This window comes from Ambystoma mexicanum, chromosome 1p (assembly GCF_040938575.1).
Source record: "Ambystoma mexicanum isolate Mex_15411 chromosome 1p, UKY_AmexF1_1, whole genome shotgun sequence".
Taxonomy (NCBI): Eukaryota; Metazoa; Chordata; class Amphibia; order Caudata; family Ambystomatidae; genus Ambystoma; species Ambystoma mexicanum.
The window spans coordinates 728,531,057-728,553,674 of record NC_090921.1 but is presented as its reverse complement, the minus strand read 5'-3'; the positions used below and the strand labels follow the sequence as shown (position 1 = coordinate 728,553,674).

Here is a 22,618-nt window from a genome sequence, read left to right as displayed (position 1 = left end):
TTGCTGCCAGGTGAGAGCCAATGGGTGAGGTAGAGGTGAGGCCAAGTGGCCAGTCAGGGGATGATTGCCAGACAAGTTCACAGTGACAGACTATTGCAATTCCCAATCAGTGTCCTTATTTATTTGTTTTTTATTCAGAACATTTGATAATGCCCACGCCCCATGCAGAATAAACTGCATCTGCATGCAGATGTGAAAATCATTTCCAAAGCTATAGTTGGAGTAAGGCAATTCCCAAGAAAAGGAAGTCTTCAAAGCTTTCTGGAAGGAAGTCAGAGTGATGGGACAACATGTAACTCACCAGTTAGAAAGAGTCCCAGAGATGATGAACTGCTACTAAAATCTTCGGTCCCCTCTATTCTTGCATCTAGGTTTTAGAATCATCAACATACAGGTATCATAAGATCGGAGTAGCTGCTTCGGTTCATATGGCCAGATTTTCCAGAAGATGCTCAGGGGCCAGGCCATGAAGCCACTTTAAAACTAAACAAAGGATTTAAATTGAATCATCTGTTGAACTGCAAGCCAATGAAGTGCTTGAGACTGAGTGGAACTTAAATAGGCCATAAATAAGGTGAACTTCAGAACTGTGAACTGCCTGAAGCCATTCTAATCGGTACTTTAGGATCCCAACATAAAGTATGTTAGAGTAGTCCAGTTTAGAATTGATAAATTAACCCAGAATCTGTGCGAAATCAGCTTTGTGGCCATATAAATAAATAAATAAATAAGGACCTGAAAATTTGACAGTTTGAAAAAATCACTTTTTACCACCTTGCTTATATGTTTGCTCACACCCAATTCTGCCTTCCTGAATGCCTTAAGATCTTTTACTGATTTTACAAACACAGTATCAGAAACCTGCAGCTTAAGGGAAAGGCAAAGCCACGCTAGATCAGATAATACATGCTTAGAACTTAGACTCATAGTTTTATATGGGGTTAGCTGCAATACCATCCAAGAAATGACTTCACCTGTTCTGTGAAGCTGTGCCTCGGCTCAAAATGGCAACATATCTAGAGAGTGGGTCACCTTACCATAGAGACCCTCTTATGGATCCGAAATAAAAGCCAGGCACAAAGTTGGCATATTTTGGCTAAAGACTTTTACACAACTTAAATGGGTTGGGAAAATGCCTCTCTGATCCTATTCTGAAGAGGAGCTTCCATACCTTAAAAACCAAAAATTAAGGATCTGTCTGTGTCAGGATGGCATACATTAAAAGCCGTCCTTGGGTCCAAATGTTCTTTCCTGACCCTCACACTATAAACAAAATAACAAAGTGAGAAGTGAAAATGTCTTTAACCTGGCTTTGGCAAAAAGTGTTCATAAATGAAAAAAATAGAAAAGCTCCAGCGTAAATGTTCTCCAATGGATTCTTCAATGGGATGGCATTGTCTCTTCTAACAGATCTTTTGTGTCTCCTCTGGACTCACAATACTCCTGTTGGGTAAACAGTGCTGTAGTGATCCTTCATTAACACAGGTTCCTTCTTTATTGTCTTTCTTTGACATTTATTGTAGATTTGTAATTTTCCTGGTGTACTCCCCTGCCAGGACTTCTCTTGTATTTCCAGTTGCCTGGTATACTTCCCTTGCCAGGACTTTTCATATCGTTTCAACTTCCTAGTATTCCTCTCTGCCAGGACTTCATATGTAGTTTCAACTGCCTGGTATCCTTCCCTTGCCAGGACTTCTCCTTCTTTTACTACAGTTCCTCTTTATAACCAAGACTGCATATACCGTTCTTTACTCGGTATATCGGTCTGCTTCAATGTTCGTTCAAGCTTTTCCCCACATTTGCATCTCATGCACTCGTATGTTATTGGAGTTTGGGTCTGCACTTTGCCTTTTCTGCTTTCAAACAATCTTCTTATTGTTTCTGTATTGGCAATCTTATAACATTCAAATTGTCCTTGGTGCAGTCTCTGAAATGCCCTGTTGTCCCTACTTGCTTTGGGCTTATTCACCGGCTCTATGTAGAGTCTACAGTCTTGTTTGCGCTTCCGTGGTGTAACTCTGCTGCGTGCCCACTCTGGGTTGCTCAGACGTCTCGGTAAGGAGAACGCTGCCTCTTCGAGCTGCCGAGCGCCCAGGAACTCTCTGGTGACTCCTGGTGTCTCCATGGCACGCCCTGATCACACACTGCATCTCTCCATCTCTGCAGGCGAGCCCCACTGCTCCGCCACACCAGCTTGTGGCTCCAGCATTTGCACGCCTCTGCGGAAGAACCAATGTCTTCTCCTGAACAACTTCTCATTTTGTGGTTGCCATCTTTAAATCTCCAGCGCTCAGGTGTTTTCATCAAACAACTAGTACGCACATTGAGCTTGAGGCTCTTCTTGCTTTGCACCAATTCCTTCATCCTCCTCATCTCCGTAGTTGGTTTTCGGAGTTGAGTCCATTGAAGCCAATTGATACACAGCCTCTGGGGAGTTTCTCTCAATTATTCCACATGAAGGTGAACCAAAAGTGAAAGGGGTTTTGTTGGAGCTTTTATACTTCAGGTCATAGATGGGAGTTTGACTTAAAGAATTTTGGGGAGAAGTTTCTTTACTTTTTCTACAGGGGGGAACAAACACTTGGCAATAGGCCATATTGGTATTTGGTATAAGGTTGTCTTCCTTGTGGATAAAGGGGGGGTATACCGTGTCTCATCCAATGAAGTCATGTCATCTCCCCGGTAGTTGTCTCCTCCCATGTGATCCTCCCTCATATAGCGGCCCCCAGGGTTAGGATTAGGTAGCGACTGCCGTCCCCTGGCCACATGGAAGGAGGTCACTGCTGGGATCTGTGAGGGCTCCATTGGATTCATCACAATCCTCACCTATGCTCACCTAAAGGAGTCGGTCAGGTCGTCCAGGACTCCTACAGCCAGAGGGACTGAGCATCGCCGGCCTCTAACACTGCAGTTCTTGGGTTTGGGGATGATGACGGTGGATGTATCTGAACAAAGTCAGGAACAGGGCTGGCTTCACAGGGACGTTTGGAAGCAGGACTGCCTCTCCAGCACCTCTTCGAAACAGGTTTTGCTCACAGATGGAACACAAGACTGGCTCCCCAAACCAGGAGCAAAAACAAAGAGATGATGGCTGGAAGGTTTAGACTGAATCTTAACCACTCGCATTGCTCTGGGCAACCCTCCAGACCATCGTTCTTCGCCTACCAAGCCATTACAGAAGGGGAAGGACCATATGCAAATCAGGCTTGATCCCACCCCAAAAGGGGCAGTCCAGCCCGAACTGCTAGGTCACATCCCTTATGCACGAGCCACAAACATCCCCAAACATGTTTCGGCCTTGTTGGGCCTCATCAGTGAGGAGTAGCTTGGGTCTCTAGGGCCAGCAGGCACGGGACCCACGTCTGGGCATACCCTTCCCACTCGGGGAGACAAAGCAAAAACAAAGAGGTGATGGCTGGAAGGTTTAGACTGAATCTTAACCACTGGCATTGCTCTGGGCAACCCTCCAGACCATCGTCCTTCGCCTGCCAAGCCATTACAGAAGGAGAAGACCATATGCAAATCAGGCTTCGTCCCACCCCAAAAGGGGCAGTCCAGCCCGAGCTGCTTGTTCACATCCCCTCTGCACGAGACCACAAGCATCCCCAAACATGTTTCGGCCTTGTTGGGCCTCATCAGTGAGGAGTAGCTTGGGTCTCTAGGCCCAGCAGGCACGGGACCCAGGTCTGGGCGTACCCGTCCCACTCGGGTAACAAAGCAAAAACAAAGAGATGATGGCTGGAAGGTTTAGACTGAATCTTAACCACTGGCATTGCTCTGGGCAACCCTCCTGACCATTGTTCTTCGCCTGCCAAGCCATTACAGAAGGGGAAAGACCATATGCAAATCAGGCTTGGTCCCACCCCAAAAGGGGCAGTCCAGCCCGAACTGCTAGGTCACATCCCTTCTGCACAAGACCACAAGCAGCCCCAAACATGTTTCGGCCTTGTTGGGCCTCATCAGTGAGGAGTAGCTTGAGTCTCTAGGCCCAGCAGGCACGGGACCCACGTCTGGGCATACCCGTCCCACTTGGGGTGACAAAGCAAAAAAAAAAGAGGTGATGGCTGGAAGGTTTAGACTGAATCTTAACCACTGGCATTGCTCTGGGCAACCCTCCAGATCATCGTTCTTCGCCTGCCGAGCCATTACAGAAGGGGAAAGACCATATGCAAATCAGGCTTGGTCCCACCCCAAAAGGGGCAGTCCAGCCCGAACTGCTAGGTCACATCCCTTCTGCACGAGACCACAAGCATCCCCAAACATGTTTCGGCCTCGTTGGGCCTCATCAGTGAGGAGTAGCTTGGGTCTCTAGCCCCAGCAGGCATGGGACCCACGTCTGGGCATACCCGTCCCACTCGGGGCGACAAAGCAAAAACAAAGAGGTGATGGCTGGAAGGTTTAGACTGAATCTTAACCACTGGCATTGCTCTGGGCAACCCTCCAGACCATTGTTCTTCGCCTGCCAAGCCATTACAGAAGGGGAAATACCATATGCAAATCAGGCTTGGTGTCACCCCAAAAGGGGCAGTCCAGCCCGAACTGCTAGGTTCCAGGATCCTGCTGGAGCCAGCAACCGAAAAGTAACTGACCCAACATGGCGGGCAGGACCAGCATCGGAACAAGGACGCGTGGAGCAGAGGCCACCATAGAGGCACGTATCAAGAAGGAAACACTGAGTGATATGCCGCCTCAGGGAGGTTGCCCTTGCCTACAGTTGGTGAACTGTCTGAGGGGGCATAGAATATTTGGAATCCGGAAGAATTGATGGATTTAAAAGGGCGCTGTGCTTTGAATGATGGTGTGTGTCCTTCCTGTTGCAGACTGATGAAAGTGAGGAAGAAGAGACAATAGCATACGCCTTGGCCTATTGGCTTAAGGGAAGCCCGAATAACCACAGACTGGCTGAAGTACCGACCAGGAATGAACCAGACACATTGCTGTAAATCAATGCTATGATGAAGAAATTGTGGCAAGCTTGAGAAATCGAAATAAAGACAATTACCAATTCTACTACAAAGTATAGAGTAGTCCTTGGGGTATAAACCCCGTCACATAGGCATGTTTCTGTTGAGAAAAATCCGCTGATGGAGAAGAGGTCTTGAGATAGATCTAGGTGTCATCAACATAGGAATGATTACTCTAGTCGGAATTGTCAATAATAATAAACAAAGGATGGCTATAAATATTAAATAATAAAGGGGAAAGAGGAGGCCCTTGAAGTGCTCCACATACAACCAGAACTGATACTGACAAATGGGACTAATCTCACTCGTTGAAGCATGTCCGACAGAAATGATCAACAACCCAAAGGCAGTCTCGGAAACCCTAGCCAGGTCAGAAAAACTGGGCAATGAAAATCTTGTGATCCAACATGTCGAGCGCTGCAGAGAGGTCTAAAATCATCAACAGGTTGAGGCTCCCCTCATCAGTGCATTACAGGTTATCATCCAAGACGGCAGGCAATCTGTGTTCTGTGGCAAGGGCAAATACCAAAGTGAAGGTAATCTTATAATTTGAGGTTTTCACCGTGCAGCTGGCATGTTAGAATCTTATCGAGAATTTAACAAGCCATCTTTTCAAGAATTTAACAGACCAGCATTTTGCGAATTGTTTGTTTAAAGATTTGCATTTTTCAGCAATGGGGGTAATGCTAGCCTCTTTCAATGACGGAGGCACAACTGCCCGCTGAATTGAAGGAATAACAAACTTCTCAATAAATGGTGCTAAAAGACCAGCAGGCGAGGGGGCAACTAAAGCTGGAAGAAAGTTTTCCAGTGGACAGGTAGGCTTGACAATGTCTAGTAAGTGGGATTTTACTTCAGTTGAGCTAGGCTTGCAATTAAAACAGGAAGTCATCGGAGGAAGACGATACGAGGTATGAGCAGGTGGTATATTATTTTTAGAGCATAGGTCTAGCTGAATCTGAGTACTGTTAAGAGGAAAACGTTATAAATATCATTGGCTTGCATAAATGAAGGTGTAACAGAACCCACATCGTATAAAGGTCCTTTACTTTATTATTCGCCTCTCAGCTATGACACAGTCAAAAGGGGCATGTAGCATCAACAATAGCTTTTAAAAAATACATTCCTATTCTAATTTAGGGTTTCATTGTTTGGGGGATCAGCGTTGCATTGATGTGCCCCGCTTAGCAAACTTGAACATCGCTCTGCTCTGTAGCCAGAAAGTTGATATTCTAGTGCCGAGAGGCTTTGTTATACACTTTAGTGGTGCTGGAAATTATTGCCTGTCTGAGGTGGTGGCCTCCACGCGTGAAAGTAAGTAATGGGTTGAGAAAGGAAGATGTGGAGGGTATGAAGATTAGTGGTAAGTACTTTTTGATTTTGACTTATTTCTAGGGGTAGGTTTGTCCCTTCAGGGTTGCATGGTTCTCAATCATAATAGGATTTGAAACGTGTGTTGCCGATAGAAACGTTATACTCGGCGGTGGGATTATAGGGCCTGTTGTCTGTGTACGTAACGGGTGTGCTTGGTTGCCATAGCTCCGCTGAACTGCTGGGATGCACATCAGTGCCTAGAGGAAACCGGAAGAGGATGTGGCTGATTGGCTAATGCTTTCTTCGTGGTTTGGAGATTAGCACAATGGGAAGTGGGCTTCCAACCACAATGTGTCGGCGCATCGGTGTCATTGCGTCTGGAGAAGAGGCACGGGAAGGGGGTGGCGTTGTGTTATTCAGGATATCCACGTTTGCATTGTGAAGAAGGGAAACGATGTCAGGATCAGAATGGGGCAAAGAAGACTTTGGACCATATTCCCACCTTAATTCGTGAGTTTCCAAGAAAAGCTGTTCCTGGGTGGTGCCTTTACACTCCCAGCTGAACAAGTACCGCATCTTTAACGTGTCGCACATGGCACGCTCCATTAACGTTCCTGGTTTAACTGGAGCGCAATGTTTACCCGGACTAGCTTATGCACACTATCTGCTCGTCTTTTATCCTTGTTGTTATATCTTCACACGTTTAATCCTCCCCACAGCCTACGGTCTGGAGAATCCTGACGGGGAAATGTATTTATTTATTGTTCGAACGCACTAAGCCCGTGGGCAACTAGTCGCTGGTTACAGTAGGGGAATATGCCCTATGCCAATAGGATTGTGAATTGGCACAGTACAAAATCGCTGTGAAATGATACAATTTAATAACCCCATACTGGACTGCTGGCAGGCCCAGCAACCAGTCTGAGCCTGGAGACGGGCTTAAAGTACTTATGATGTTGTAATGGTGGCAAAAGAGTTGGCAGGTAATCTACCGGAAGCACATCCAGTGTCCAGGCAAAGAATGTTGCAGGCTTGCTTTTGTAATTGAATCGGGCTATCAGGGCATAGACATATTGTGGAATCCCACGATTACCCTCTGACCGTTGCTTCTGTTTAGGTAACAATGATAATCCGTGGTGTTTTTGGGACAGGAGTGGGGTGGGAGTTATTGAGGCACCTGTATGATTGTACGCAGTGGTGGGAATGGAAAAAATGTGGTGGGGGACCCCACAACAAAAGGGCAGGGGGGAAGAATTTTGTTGGGGGGGGGCATGGCCGAGGGTGCGTGGTCTAGAGGGGGCGGGGCACGTGGTGGTCATCCAGCAATGGTGGAATACATTAAAAAATAAAAAGAATTTTAAAAAACGCCTGCGACGGCAGCATTGCGTTTTACCGCCGGCTTTGGCACTGGTGTGTAATGCTCACTACATGCACAAATGAAAGGAATCAGTTGTACACACCAGTGCTTAAGCCGCGGTAAAAGGCAATGCTGCTGGCGCGGCCGTTTTTTTTTCTTTTTTATGTATTCCAGCACTGTTCATGTGCTTGGGTGGCTGACTCTGGCCGGATACTGGCCCTGAAGAGGTTTAGGGGGATTATCAAGGGCCGGGCAGTGCTTGCCAGGATGAACAACACCACGGCCATGGCTTACGTAAACCATCAAGGGAGTTCTGGATCTCGATCACTGAATGTACATATCTGGAGCCGGGTCTCGGATCCGCCGAGAGCCGGCCCAATGACCAGCACTGATTGTACGGCAATGTTTTAAATGGGAACCTGAGTGTGTTGTAAGGCTCCGATTACTTACTGATAATCTTCATTACTCATAATCGTACTCTTCCTCGTCAGAGGCTCCCACCTCCCTCACTGGGACCCTTTTTTTCCTTCTAGAGGTACAATCATTCCACTTACCCACAGTGCCTTGATTACAAATTTCCCAAGTGGATCATGGGAATGTCCACACCTAGGACAGGAGAGGAGGTTATCAGTACTTTGACAAGCAACATTAGGACTAGGAGTAATGAAGAATACTGGTAAGTAATCAGAGCATTACCTACACATCTTTCTTTCTCATCCGAGTATTAACCTCTGAAATATACCCAGGCAGTAGACTGGAACAGTCCCAATGACAAACAACAAGCCAGCTGTTGTGGTATCCCAAGACCAATTTTATTATGCCATCAAGACATTCAGATCTTGCCAACAGAAAGCACCCTCACCCCAAACAAAACATCCCTGGGATTAGCCATGTTCAATCTATAGTGACGAGTGAACGTGTTCTAATCAGCCCATATGGCTACTCTACATTTCTCTTGTAGCAAAGCACACTGGGCGTCCACCCAGGAGTTAGCCATACCCCTAGTGCAGTGACTCTGCACATGATCAGGAATGGGTAACTCAGTCGTCACGCAGGCCATGGAGATAAACGTCTGTATCCAGCGACCGATGGACACCACTGAGTCCCTGCTGGGCCAAACGCCACCAAAAGACTATCCGTTTTTCCAAAATGTTCAGTTTTAGAGAGATATTATAGGACCTCCCTCCTCACGTCGTTGGAATGCCATGCCTCCTCCGCTAGAGTTTGAGGTTCCTGAAAAAAAAGACTGGAGAACCAACGCTTGAGAAGTGTGAAAATTAGAAACTATTTTAGGAAGGAACTTAGGATCGCAACACAATACCGCAGCTTCAGGGAGAACTCAAAGACACAACAAAGCTCCAATTTCACCCAACATTTAGGCTGAGGTAATAGCAATAAAAAATGCTGTTTTGTGGGTAAATTGTTTGATATCAATAAGCACAATCGGTTCAAAGGGAGGACGATGGAGACATTTTAGAACCAGTGGGAGATCCCAAGGAGGTTAAGCCCTTATAGGTGAGAGGTTGAGAGGAGGCAAGACCAGAGGCGTAGGCAGGGTAGGGCCTGAGGGGCAAGGCCCACCCAAAATCTGTGGGCATGTACAGATATTTATGTCAGTGCAGTGGGCCCAACTCCATTAGCTTCAGGCCCCATTTGCTAGACAATCCTGGCTACGCCTCTGGGCAAGACTCTTAAGAAATCTTCCGACCAGTGTTTCACCCACCAACTTCCCCTCCGGACCCCTTTTTAGAGCACTAAGAGCCACCCACTGAGAGCGAAGAGTAGAAACAGCCAAACTCCTATCAAACCCTTCCTGAAGGAATTGTATCACAGCTGAGATACCACAGAGAAGAGGTGAAATACGTAATCCCCTCACACTACTTTTCACAATTACTCCAACACTTCTCAAAGGCTTTTAAAGTTGAAGGGTGCTTAGAGTGGAGGATGGGATCCACCACTTAATCCGCCAAAAGGCCTTGACTCTTTAGACTCTCTCTTTCAATTTCCTGCCCGCCCGTTGTATCAATAGTTTTCCAGACCCACTTGTACAGGGCAAGACCACTTGGGGATCTTCCAAGCTGCCTGTAACTGGATATCCAGAACGGAAGGGAACTGCCCCCTCAAGGCCAAAAGGGAACTACCAAGATCACTGTTGCCCTGTTCTGTTTGATCTTTCCTTGTTAGTACCATGGGCAGATCTCTGCGAAGGTCCTGCCTGACGGAACCAACCCCTGAGTGCTGAGGCGGTGTGCCTCAAGATTTTCCACCCCTTTGATATGGGCTGGTTCCAAGGGCAGAAGGAGGCCCCTGCCCAAGACCCCATTTCCGTGGCAAGGACATTCCGTGATCGAGATCCAGAACGCCCTTGATGGTTTACGTAAGACATGGCCGTGGTGTTGTTCATCCTGGCAAGCACTGCCCGGCCCTTGATAATCTCCCTAAACCTCTTCAGGGCCAGTATATGGCTGACAATCCTCTCCAATTTGAGTATCTCAGAGAACCCTCCTGACTCAATTTTTCCTGTACATCCATGGACCCCAGAGTAGTACCTAAGATGAAGCTGATGGCCTCTGTGGTAAGGAAGATCCTCATGGGGCAATCCAACCCTTGGTCTGGAGACTATTCACCCTTTCCCAAGGGAGAAAGACCTTTCCCTGCTTGGTACAAAACTGGGCACCAATGAAGATTATATTCTGGGAGGGAACCAGCTGGGATTTCTGCCTTATTGATTGGGGTTCTCTGGTTCCGAAGGACCAGATGTAGATGAGCCTGTATTGATCCCCTCTTCTATGCCTTGATTAACAAATCATCTAGACATATGCTTAATTGAATCACCTGCAGATGAAGGTGAGCCACCAGGGGAGCTACCACTTTTTTGAAGACCCTTAGAGCAGTCTTTCCCCCAAAGGAGGGAGCTATGAAGTGGATATAACGGCACCTTAGTGCAAACCTTAGATACCTCCTTTGGGGGTGGGGTGCATGGCCACATGGTAGTAGGCATCCTGGAGATCCATGGATACCAACCAATCCCCCCTCCTATTATTTTTGAAGTGTTTCCAATTTGATCAGTTCCCCCTCTTAAATAGGCATGTTCAGGGCTTTCAGATGCACGATCAGCCTGGATTTGGGTATCGGGAATACTCAGGAATAGATCTCCTGGCCATGTTGGCTGGAGGAAGCCTAGAAATCGCTTTCTTGACCAATCACTCCCGGATAGCCTTGGACATGGCAGTCCTCCGGCTCTAGTTCCTTGGAATAGAAGCTATGGTCAGGAGCAACTGCATAGATGAGTCAGCATTTCTATCACTACATAAACTTGTGTATAGGCACGTTATAAATACCATATCATATCAGATAGTCTGCCTGGACCGTCCACAGAGCCCAGGCATCTGAAGGCTGCCTGTCCCAAACTGGGAAAAAGTGCCAGAGCCTTCCAACCACCACCAGCAGTCTGTAGCTGTCCTGAAGGTTTCAGAGGCCCTGCTCTAGCCGAAAGTCCTGCGATTGCAGAAAGGACTTGATTTTGGTAGTAGTAGAGTGATCCTGAATCTTTCACTCCGATGATTTGTGCCCACAGCTTGAAGGAGCATTGCCCCTTAACATGCTAGCATGTTTATCTGCCTGAAAGACTTTAAGGACTTTGTCTTCTAAGGAGTTTCCGAAAAGCATACTTCCTTCGAAGGCAAGCTTCACAGCAGTGGATTTCAGGAAGTCTTTGGTCTTCCAATCCTTTACATGAGTATGGCGTCTAGTCGAAATGCTGGTGTCAAAATGTACACTTCTTGAGACAGCAGGTGACCACACATCATCACAGGCATCACAGGCCCAGCAGCTAGACCATCTGTGCCGTGGGTACATTCAGACTCACTGCAGTAGGCATAAAGGCACCCTTGGGTGGCAACAGGCAGCATTTAACTTAGTAATTCTCTGCCCTGGACAGGACAGGAAGGCTCACCTTCACACTTCAGCCTGGATGGTGGGATCATGCCTTGTGGGGGGCAGTGTGACTCCTCCTTTTCCTTAGCTCCTTCCTGCTGCATCAGTCCTTCCTCTTCATCAGGTTCCTGGCATCTTCAAATTCCTCCTGTGTCCAAGTAGAAAGCCAACTCGTTGCCACTGTTAAAAAGTACACTTCTTGAGACAGCAGGTGAGGTTGAATATAAGTTTCTTTATTCAGGTTTTCAGGTATCTCAGTTTAGGAATAGAGTAGGACAGGAGTTTAGAGTAAAGCTGGAAATGAGCCCCCTAGCTCCCACCACCCAGGATACATCATTCTAACTGCCTGGGCTGGAACTGAACTCTTCAAATGAACACAGACCAACATTCCAAACACTCGGGGAACATTCTCTCCATGACATCAGACCATGACATCACCAGGCACAGAAACAGGATATAACACATCTCCCCTTCTTGCACCTAATAAGCAAGGGCAAAGAAGGCACAACATAACAGCTTGCTCCCAGCGCCATGGCTTTGCGCATGGAGTAAACTCCATCATACCACAAATCCAACAACAGTTCCAGGCGCTTTTGAATCTCCATAAGAATGGGACCACAACTGGAACCGACCTCCATGGCTTTGCGCAATTTCTTAAACACTCCAAGAACATTCTCAGCCCTATAGGACCTGTAGATATTCTCTTTAAGGGCCAGATGTGCCACTGAATGGACCTTCTTAAGTGCTGCATTGGCCTTTCAGGCGACTGGGACCCGGACCACTGTTTCTTCAGCTGTCATTGATATCTCCCCACCAAACTGACCAGAAAGTCATCCACATCCACAGTTTCTGGGAGAAAGGATTCTGTGCCTTTGAGAGGGTATAATTTCGACATGAACTACAACATAGCGATATGCTCTGGGTCATTCCACTCCTTCAGTAGTTTGTCCTTTATATCAGAAATCACTGGCAGACCCATTTTAGGTGTATGTTTATGCCGCCTGATCTTCGTATCGGCTGATCCTCCCTGGACATGCTTTCTCCTCCCTGGGTGTCTACTGCCCCAACCTCCTCTATCCAGATATTTCCCCTAAGCCTCATCCTCAGAGACTGAAACCACAGACGAGGAGCAGCAAGTCATGTCCAATGTTGAAGAAGAGCTTCAGGGGCAATTTTTTTTTCCTTTCTTCCTTCCTTCCTTTTCTTGAATCATCTGCCTCATCATCTTCTTAATTTACATTTGACAAAGAGAAAATCTTAACTGTTTTCCTTTTAGTTGCCTTCTTTTTACTGGATTTCTTCTCGGGGCTAGAAGAATCCTCTGACCGCTCTAATGTTTCTTCTTTTCCTAATGTTTCCCTAATATAGCTATGGAAAGCTGGCCTCTGTAATCTACAGAGTTCTGTATTAAAGTGAGGAAAATCAAGAAGACGCGGCAACCAGTAAACAAGACAACCGGGACAATCCGCCTAAATGCTTCCTGACTGCCACGCCAGTAAAGCAGCCAACCAGGTCCTTTTTTACTGGAAGACGCTCCCCTGCTAGGGAGCAAATGTCTGGAAGTGTCCCAGGTTGCTAAGATTCCATTGGGGGCACTCGAATATTCCCTCCAGTTTAGATAGGCAGAGCTTGCCATTCATTTCACTGCACCAACCATGCCCGGATGGAACCGAAAATGAATATGCGCGAGAGGCAGAGACTGGTTTCCATGCAACCAGTCTCTGCACTCTTACACTCATGTCTCAACCGCACCCCCTGCACCACAGAGAATGCAGGAGCCACGTTGTCCAGGGCCATCCCCGCTGGCCTGCTGGAGGAGATGCCGAGGAGGCCAGCTACATTGCTCCTCAGAATGCCGCACCGGGAAGAAGGGGTGGACTGACGTATAGGGAACTCTGGAGATTTCCCGGCAGGCATCTGCAGCCTGTGCCTCTTGTGTGTGGTAACCTATTTTATTTCCAAATGTTCTAATAGGAAAAGGGTTGGGCTTGCTAAAAATGTGTAATATGGGGCCACTTTGAACATTATTTCCAGGGATTTCCATTGGATCCCAGTAGACCCCTGCTGGAAAGATGTCAGATTCCTGGCTGGAGAACATGACATTTTTCATCTAAGGGATTGTGGAGAAGTGGGGGGTTTATACCTCGAGACGAAAAGAATAAATATTCCTGTGAGGGAGTCTGGACTCAAAGGTAAGTACTGGGACGAGGAAGAGGGGCTTGGAGGCAATGACCCAAACTGGCGAATGACAATGTGATTGCCGAAAAGTGAGACGTAGTTACAAAGTACATTACACAATGTGTGATGGATGGAAGTTGTGGAACCAATTGAAAAAGAAGTTTTCTTGGACTCAAATAGATGAGTGACACAGTGTACACTGACTCGTCTAATCCCCCCACCACTGTATGAACCCCGAATTCCCATTCGCCCTCTTCCCGCGGCGCTTGGCAGGGCCAGGTCTGCCGAAATGTTTCCACACAATAGCTGAGTCACGGTGCCCAGCGGCAGCGGGCCCTGCCCTTTCTCCGGCACCGCTTTGTTCTGCTTTGGGTTGGGCTCTGCCTATGGTCCCAGTGGACACATACTTGGCAGCACACGGGCCGGCATTCCTGAGACGTTCCCCGCCCTGTGTAGTGCTGGGGTGGACGTGGACACTTCCCGAATGCTTCGAAACAAATTTAACGTGTCACGCCGTGGCCAGCACCCACTTTAAATGCTCTGAGCCTTGCCGTATTATGTGCCGATTGCTAAGTAACATAACATAGCGGCAACGTCCATAGGAAACGTCACATGAAACGAAAGCACACAGTTTTGTGAGGTGGGATGGCTGGCTAGAATACCCCACGTCCCCAGGAAAAACACTTGGTGCAGACCAGGGTTTTTATTTATCAAAAAATATGCATATTGTCAGGGGCGTTGCTAGGGGGGGGGCTAAGGGGGCTATAGCCCCTGATCTTTTGGTTGTAGCCCCGGATAGAATCTCAGGAGTTACAGCCAAAAGACTAGCTAGCCCGTAGTCCCAACAGTTCCAACATCAGCTTAGCCCCGGGTCTTTTCCAGACCTAGCAACTCCCCTGCATATTGTATATTGACAGCTGACGATTTCCCCAGACGCCCACATCGAATTGGTAGCGTGTGCGCCTGCCCCCTCCCTCACACACACTCTTCCATTAAATGGCCTGCGCACCCGAAGTTCGGCCCTTTCAAGAAAATATTTGGGAATAAACGGGGGTGCGAGAATCTCGTGGCCTTGGGGAATCTGATATTATGGCATTGCCGTAAAAATGGCTGCAATTGCACATACAGAGACCCTGGCTCCATGATCACCCGTAGATGAGATGCAGTCTTAACCACAGCGAGGCCTCTGCATTCACCAGTAGAGCGATCGCTGCCATCGCCCATAGAGAGGCTGCTGCCATCAATACTGTTGTGTTTGGAACAATGTCTTAACAACTTACCACTCAAGCACATTTTCATTTTTGATATTTTTCATTCACCTTTTTACTCCTTTCCGTCTGTGCACACTCATTATTTTTCTTTCACCTACTCCCTCTCTTTGCCTGGGGTCCCTATTGTTTACCTCTACTTTCACACTCGACTGCTCAATCATTCTACTTCTTCATCAATCTCTTTACTCTTCTATCGCCTCGTGTTTTCCACTGTCCTTTTTCTGCGTTTCTGTTCTCCCTGATTCCCTCCTTTTCTCTCTGTGTCCTTCTTTCTCTCACCTGTCACCCCTTCACTCCCAGTCCCTTCACTCTCCTCTCTGCCTCACATGTATTTTGTTCTCTCCTGCAGGGAGCTCTTGCAAGGCGGGCACAGTCTGGTGTCCTACCTTCCCGATGGCAGGCCTGTGACGAAGAGCGCAGAGAAGCCGGTAAGGACTCTGCAACCTATTTCGTCCTGGAGCTTTCACTCGCAGTATAGCTCCATGTACTGAGCGTTTAGTCTTTGCTTATGTCTCCCAAAGCACTGCACTGCACTTGTCCGTCCATACATCAATATCCTGGCGCATAGGCCCGAGGCATGGGCTGTCTGTGCAGTGGCACAGGGCCCCACTCTCGGGGAGGGGGGCCTCGCAGGTCACATTATTTTAAAGTTAGGCTGTGCTGCTTCCTTGGACGAGTTGTGCTTTTTCCGAGAGAGGCCACAGTGTCACATCTCAAGCCATTGTGATGCTCTTAAGACAAAAACCCTCCCCACAGGCACCATAATTACTGTTAATCACTTTACTTGCTCTAGCCTAGCTTTTAAAGCATGAGCGATTTACACGTCCTGGCCCATTGAAGAGACCATTATTTTGGGCAATGTGTTTCCATGTTAAGAAATGCAAAGGGTCATTTTAATTCTAAAAGCACCCACAAAGCACCAGTTAGCTGCCTTCATTTACATCCTCCTCCAGCCAACTTAAAATATATCTCACAGAGCCATTTTAAACTAACTACATTATTTTCAGATGTTCATATTTAACACACCAAAATAGTTTATTTTTGTTAGTATGTGATATTTTCATCACACCACATACAAAGCCCGTAGTTGTCAAATATTGAAGCACAAACAGGTAACATTTTGACACACTAGTTTTAAGTCTTAAAAGTACATTTTCAAAACTCATAGGCCACGTTTTGCCTTCTGCTGAATTGCATTCTGGTATTTGTAGTTTCCCATTCAAGAAGAGGAGATTAATGCCACAATTGAACAATTTTTGCCTAACATGTTCTATAAGGATTTATGTATTTGTGTGAATACCATACTATGGTTTGTGTACTTTTTAAATCATATTTATAAAAGCAGAGTACTGTTCAAAACCAAACATGGGGGTAAGGGCAAACGATGAGCAGGCAAGCACATCATTTATATATGCCCAGGATGTGGTAAGAGGTTGAAATCCTAGAGATGTTATTTTTCCCTTATTGTGGCCATGTGTTGTTTTTTAGGGCATAAGTAGAGAATACATGTGGGTAGTCACACTTTTGTCAGAGGGTGGCTGCTACCCCACTTGGGTATTTTTGAGTCTGGCAAACTTTCTCAAGGATTTCACCCAGGTTGTCCAAGTGCAGACGCTTACCCACAAGACCATATAAAAGTGTCATCAAAACACTATTATTATTATTATTACTGGAATTTTGTTTTCCTGGGAATATTTCACTATAGATTATTGGGATTAAAAGGTTTGCACCTTTTACACTTTGCCAGCATAGTTATTGAAAAATCTCTCCTCTCAGGTAATTTCTCTGGTGTTGATTGTTTTTTAAATGACAATGCTGTTTTGTCTAAGGGGAAAGGTCAATTGAATCACACTTGTATTTTTTGCGATTTAAGATATGTACACTCACTGTGCGTATATTCATAGGTCCCAATTTTGATTTTTACTATGGGACCAGAGGCTCCCACACCTAGTGAAGCAAGGGAGCCGTACCCATACCATAGTCGAAACACTACATTTTACAGCACATTTTGAAACAGGAAAGGGAAAAAAGCCATATGATTTACAAGAAAATATAAACCTAACATCTCAGCAACAGTCACCTAACCTGCTCAGTTGCCATTGCAACATTCTGTTATGGAATCCCTGCTTCCCCTTTCAATTCTGATGAAGTCTAAGGGGGGTACATTGATGAATGAGGCTCCCTTCTTATTTTGTCTGCTTCCACAAAATAAAGTCTCACTCCTGATATTGCCACATAGGTAAATGTTAACAGTGACATATCATATACTGCACGCCACACTGTATTCATCTCCTGCCTTACTAATAGCAGCATGTTTTTAATGTAACTGCCCATGATATTTTGTATATTAAAGACTCATGCTGTGAAATCATTTTCTGTAATATCACAGGTCACCATTTATGCAAATAAGGCGGCCCGAACATCTTATGCCGCCTAGGGCCCCCCCGCAAATCCTAGGGTCAGCCCTGCATAGGTCCCTGGACTCTGTTGGCTGCGCGCGACTAAAAGGGACCTGTGTACAAGGTGCCGCACTGAAATGGGCGGCGCTGAAAGCGGTATGCCCCCACTCAGTGATGATGACCATGTGGTGCCCAGTGTGGCGCTGTATGCCAGGGTGCTGCTCAGCATGAGGTAGTGCCCCCCTAACAATCCCTGCATTGTAAAGTGTGCTCCCCCTTGTGATGTGAGACCCCTGCTGCATTGTGAGGCAAACACCTCCTGAGTCCTGTTGACCTGTGCCTGCTTCTTGAGGCGAGATCCTGAGGCGTGACACAGGGCCACCTCCACTGTGAGGTGTACCGAGTCAAGACCCCTTGTGCTGTGAGCAGACAGAAGCCCACTTCAGTCCCCACTGAGGCACTGGCGGGACCCCTTGCCCTGTCCCAAACACACACACTGTGAGGCACGACCCCCTCCTGCACCCTGACCTCACACTGTTTTCTTTCTCTTTTGCAGGTGAACTGCTACTACCACACGCGCGTGCTGGGGCTGCCCCACTCCAGGGGAAGCGTGAGTACATGCTCTGGAATCAGGTACTACAGGATGGGCCATTGATTTCATTGTTTGGTTTGGGATTTTAATGCACACAGTGAGCACACATTGAGCACACTGTGCACACTGCAGCTGAGAGCGACATTTACAGTGGACTTTCCCACGAGTCTGCTTCTCAAAATATATAGAAGAGAGCAACTAGACTAAACATTGAGTGGAGAGGGGCGGGTTGCCATTAACATTTTGAAGTGGGCTAACTTCAGAGACTGTGGGGGAGTGGCAAACTTACTTTTGTGGGTGCATCTCACTTCTTTATGCATTCTAATGATACTGATGGTGAAGCTTCAATGTTAAAAGCAGTTAACTCTCTCCTTCCTGCCTGAAACCACACACATAAGGACTGCTGTGAGAATGATCTGTCTCCTGTCCCACCCAAACCCTTCGAACCCCTTCCCTGACATGCAAGTGTTAACACTCCATCACAGTTTCAATTGCCTAAAAATGTATGCATATGAAAGCAGTTGCTAACAATGGAATACTTTACATGAGTAATTTCCGGGCCTTTGATAACTGCAGCCGCAGGTACCGTTTATTGCCTATGTCTGGTCCTGCCACTTCTCTGTAGGTCACCCAGGTCAAGTCAACATAACCCACTATTTCTGGGGTGGGAGGTGGGGGCTAAAGCATAACCTACCCAATTGTCGTTGCGCCACTGGAAGAGAACAACATCGGCAGGTAACCTTTTCAACCGGATCACGTCCTTCAATTTTATTTTATGTATCAATTACGTTCTGTACCTTTTGACCAGCATGCTTCCCTCTGCACCGATCAGTACGCATCTCATTGCACACATCTAAAATCAAACCAAGTACATTTTACTCTTACAAACATTATTATTATTATTATTGTGGTATTTCTTGAGTGCGGTCCGTGCTTCGAGAAGCAACGGAGCACGTTACAGAGGTATACAACAGTACCGATGCATAACAGAGCACTTTTCAGAGGTAACAACTGAACAGATATACAGCGGGGTGTAGGATCCCGAGGGGCACAGAGGGAAGGGTGAAGCTGTACAGGGTGGTGGGGACAAGAGGGCTGACCGCGTCTAGCGAGTCAGGTGGTGTGGGGGGCAACGTGATGACCTAGATGTTGAGCAGGAGAGACTCCTTGAAGAGGTGGGATTTGAGTACTTTTTTTAATTGTAGGTGCGGGTCTGATGTTGATGGGGAAGAGGATCCATAGTCTTGGCACGTAGGCAGAGAAGGCTTGTTTTCTGGTCCTTTCCTTTTTGCAGCAGTGGATTTCAAGTCTCCGCGTGTCCTGGCTCCTGGTGGTGCGCTGTCTGCCAGAGATGCAGAGTCTGCGAGATAGCTGGGTGATTTAAGGGTGACTGCCTTATAGATGATGCAGCAAGACAGCTAAACCTAACCCAGGGTGATGTGGTTGTATCTGACGAGGCCTGCAGCCACGTGTAGAACACATGTCAGGGACGCAAGGGAGGACGACAGGAGGCCTTTGAGGAGGGCATTGCCCCCATCCAGGTGAGATAGCACTAGTGCTTGAACAGTGGATCTAAACCTGTCCGGAGTGAGGAAGGGCTTGACGTTTCGCAGGAGGGAGCGCTGATACCCAGCTGTCTGAGTTTTCTTAGCTATGTGTGTCTTGAAGGAGAGGCGTTTTTCGATGTGGAACCCAAAGGACTTGGCGCAGGAGGTGCGCTTGGATGTGAAGCCCTCAGGGTTCATGGTTGCTAGCCAGCTGTATGTCTGGATGTTCGGTGTTGTTGGTGAGGAGTAGGAATTCGGTCTTGGAGGGGTTGAGCTTCAAGTATGCACCGGAAATCCAAGACTGGATCAGCGAGAGGTAGGTTTTGAGCTTGTAGATGTCCTTGATGGAGTCGATCTTGAGGTATAGCTGTCTGTTGTCTGCATCTTGTTGGATGTTGATGTTATGTGTGGCTAGAAGGCTCCCAGGAGGCTGTCAAGGATGTTGAGGGCATCATCGACCACCTGTATGGTTGCCGTCTCCATGCTGCATCTGCGTCTGAACCCAGATTGTTAGGTTTGGAGGAGATTGTTGGTGTTGATTTTATGCTGCAGTTGCGTGGCTTCCACTTTCTTGAAGATGGTTGATGGGGCGATAGTTACCTAGGTTGTCAGGATCCAGAATGGGTTTCTTTAGTAGAGGGAGGATTTGTCCTGTCTTATGGTCAATTATTATTATTATGGTATTTATTGAGCGCAGACCTAGCTTTCAGAAGCAACAGAGTGCTTTACAGAGGTTTACAACAGTACAGTTGAATAACAGAGCGCTTTTCAGAGGTAAAAACAGAACAGATGTACAACGGAGCGTAGTATACAGAGGGTCGATGGGAAGTTGCCTTGAGTTAGGGATATGTTGATGGTCTCACATTTCTAAAAGAACATTCCAGTGGTGGTTCTAGTCTTAAACCCCATTATCCATTTATTTCCAACACTCTCCAACTCACATCTCATTGCACTCTCAGCTCACATCTCATGATGGCAGTTCGATCACATCTACCCGTCTCATCACACCTGCAAGCTGACACCTCACATAACTCACTGCACCCTTCATAGCACCTTCTGCTCAGATCCCACTACACCTGAAATATTATACTTTTCAACCCTTTTCTTTACACTTTTGACATGATCATGCAATTACACCCACCCAGTACTTAATTTGTGGGGGTGTTTTCCAGGGCTGAGCCTTGGCACTTATTTCGGAACCTCATCACTTATTGTCTGATATCCTGTTTGATTATGATGAAGCGCTTTGGCAATTGTTAGTTTAACTGTCAGTATATTTACACAACAGGCAACAACAGGGTGCATTGGCCTAGTATCAGCAACTTGGGTTAGCTCATTGTACTTTATGAACTTGATCACCTACACTGGTTGGCAGTTCGAGTAATACATTTTCATGAATAACAATGGGTTGGAGGGTGACAATGCTGGGTACACGTGATGGCTATGCCCACACAATGCTCCAGTCAGCCTGCGTGACACAGTGCTTCAGTACTACTGTAATAAGCATCAGCAATGCTACAGCTGGATGGGTTGACAACAGGACAGCTAGCAGCAATAACACTGGGGCAATGCCAGGGAAAAGGCCACTGCCGAGGAGGAGCACCCATCCATACCTACACCAGAAAATCTTGCTGCAGAGTTTGACAGGAAAGTTCATCAGTTCAGAAATTATTCTGCCTGCATTTGTCGATCAATGTACAATAGGAGGAAATAATGTTTGGCCTATGTTCTGTGGCAAGATGGTCAGTAAGTTCCACCTGCCATCCATATAATCGGAGTAAAGTGTTAATGATGAGTATGGGCATAGCGTTTTCCAATGCAGTTTTGTTATTATAAACCGCTTCCGTGAATAGGCCCTTACTGTTTAAAGAAGCCCTTAAACATGTTTCCAATTTCAAGACATAACTAGCATCTTATGTAATGTTGATTGGTATTTGTAAATCAAGTGTCTGCCATAGTGAGAGAATCCATGGACACCGAAAGAGCCAGCACAGTTTGCAGCTTCAGCCCCACCAAATATGTTGACACTGGCAGAGCAGCTGTATGTGGTGGCAACAGTGGCAGATAGATGTCCGCCCTGACGTGCCACAGGCATGCTAGGAAATATGTGGGCCCTGGCACTTATTCTTTTACATATTAAGCACTGTGCCCACCAACTCACATCGAATGATGCATGTTGCATCTCATTACATCTGGCAACTTGCATCCAGTCACACGTCTCATGTCTCAATACACCTGTCAGCTCAGATCTTATGACTCCTGTTGGGTCTCATCTACATGTTTGCATATAACGTGTGCGTTCTTGTGTCTAAAAACAACTCTGGTGGCACAGCGAGAAATTGACATGGACATGGAATCTCCAAAACAAATAAGTTGTGTCAAAAAGTTTATGCAGACACCAAGCCTCTGTCTTCAATATGGCAGACCAGTCTGCTCAAAAACACAAAGAAATCCCCCATACTCAATGCCACAGGCTTACACGTATTTGAAAAGACTAGTTGGTGACTACATACAGCTACATATTCTTTGTATTGGATTTCAACCATTGAGCCTGATGAAAGCTGCTAATAATATATCAAACTGAAACTGGTTGACATGACATTTGAGGCAAAAAGTTTACTTGATATCCAGTCACATTTACTGTTTGTGAGAAGGAGTGGAGTGAACATCCGAGAGTTAAAACAGAAGCCTTAGCGCAACAAGGCATAATTCTACACAGGAAATTTGGCAAATTCTCGCTAAAGCCACTTATTACATTTTATAGGCAAAAGGTAGTTACAATTTTTACCTACGGGAGTGAATTTTTACCTCACACCTTGCTGAATTTAGACTGGAAAATATGTGACCGATTGGAAGCTATTTTTTGGAGAATTTTTTTAGCTCCCTGAGTATAGAATACTCTTTGAATTAGCCTTACAGTCAATGAAATCAATCATGAGATGGAAATCTCTGGACCTATTTAGAAAAACCTTGTTGGATGACAACAACCAACCGTTCGAAATTTTAAGAACTAAGGACACCACCTCACATGCCACTATTCTAAAAATGTGGAAAGAGCCA

At 46.5% G+C, this 22,618-nt stretch overlaps 1 protein-coding gene across 5 annotated transcripts in view; it reads left to right on the top strand.

The window, feature by feature from the left end:
• The window catches only part of ADAM15 (ADAM metallopeptidase domain 15), a 583,228-nt gene that overhangs the window by 247,120 nt on the left and 313,490 nt on the right, over nt 1–22,618 (top strand). For 4 of the 5 annotated variants that reach the window (XM_069650163.1, XM_069650162.1, XM_069650165.1 and 1 more), the window contains exons 4-5: nt 15,370–15,448; nt 17,976–18,052. In XM_069650163.1, the coding sequence (XP_069506264.1) occupies nt 15,370–15,448; nt 17,976–18,052 (156 nt within the window). Of the gene's footprint in view, nt 1–6,686; nt 6,789–15,369; nt 15,449–17,975; nt 18,053–22,618 lie in introns of those variants that run through there. The other variant, XM_069650168.1, reaches the window with a different exon arrangement.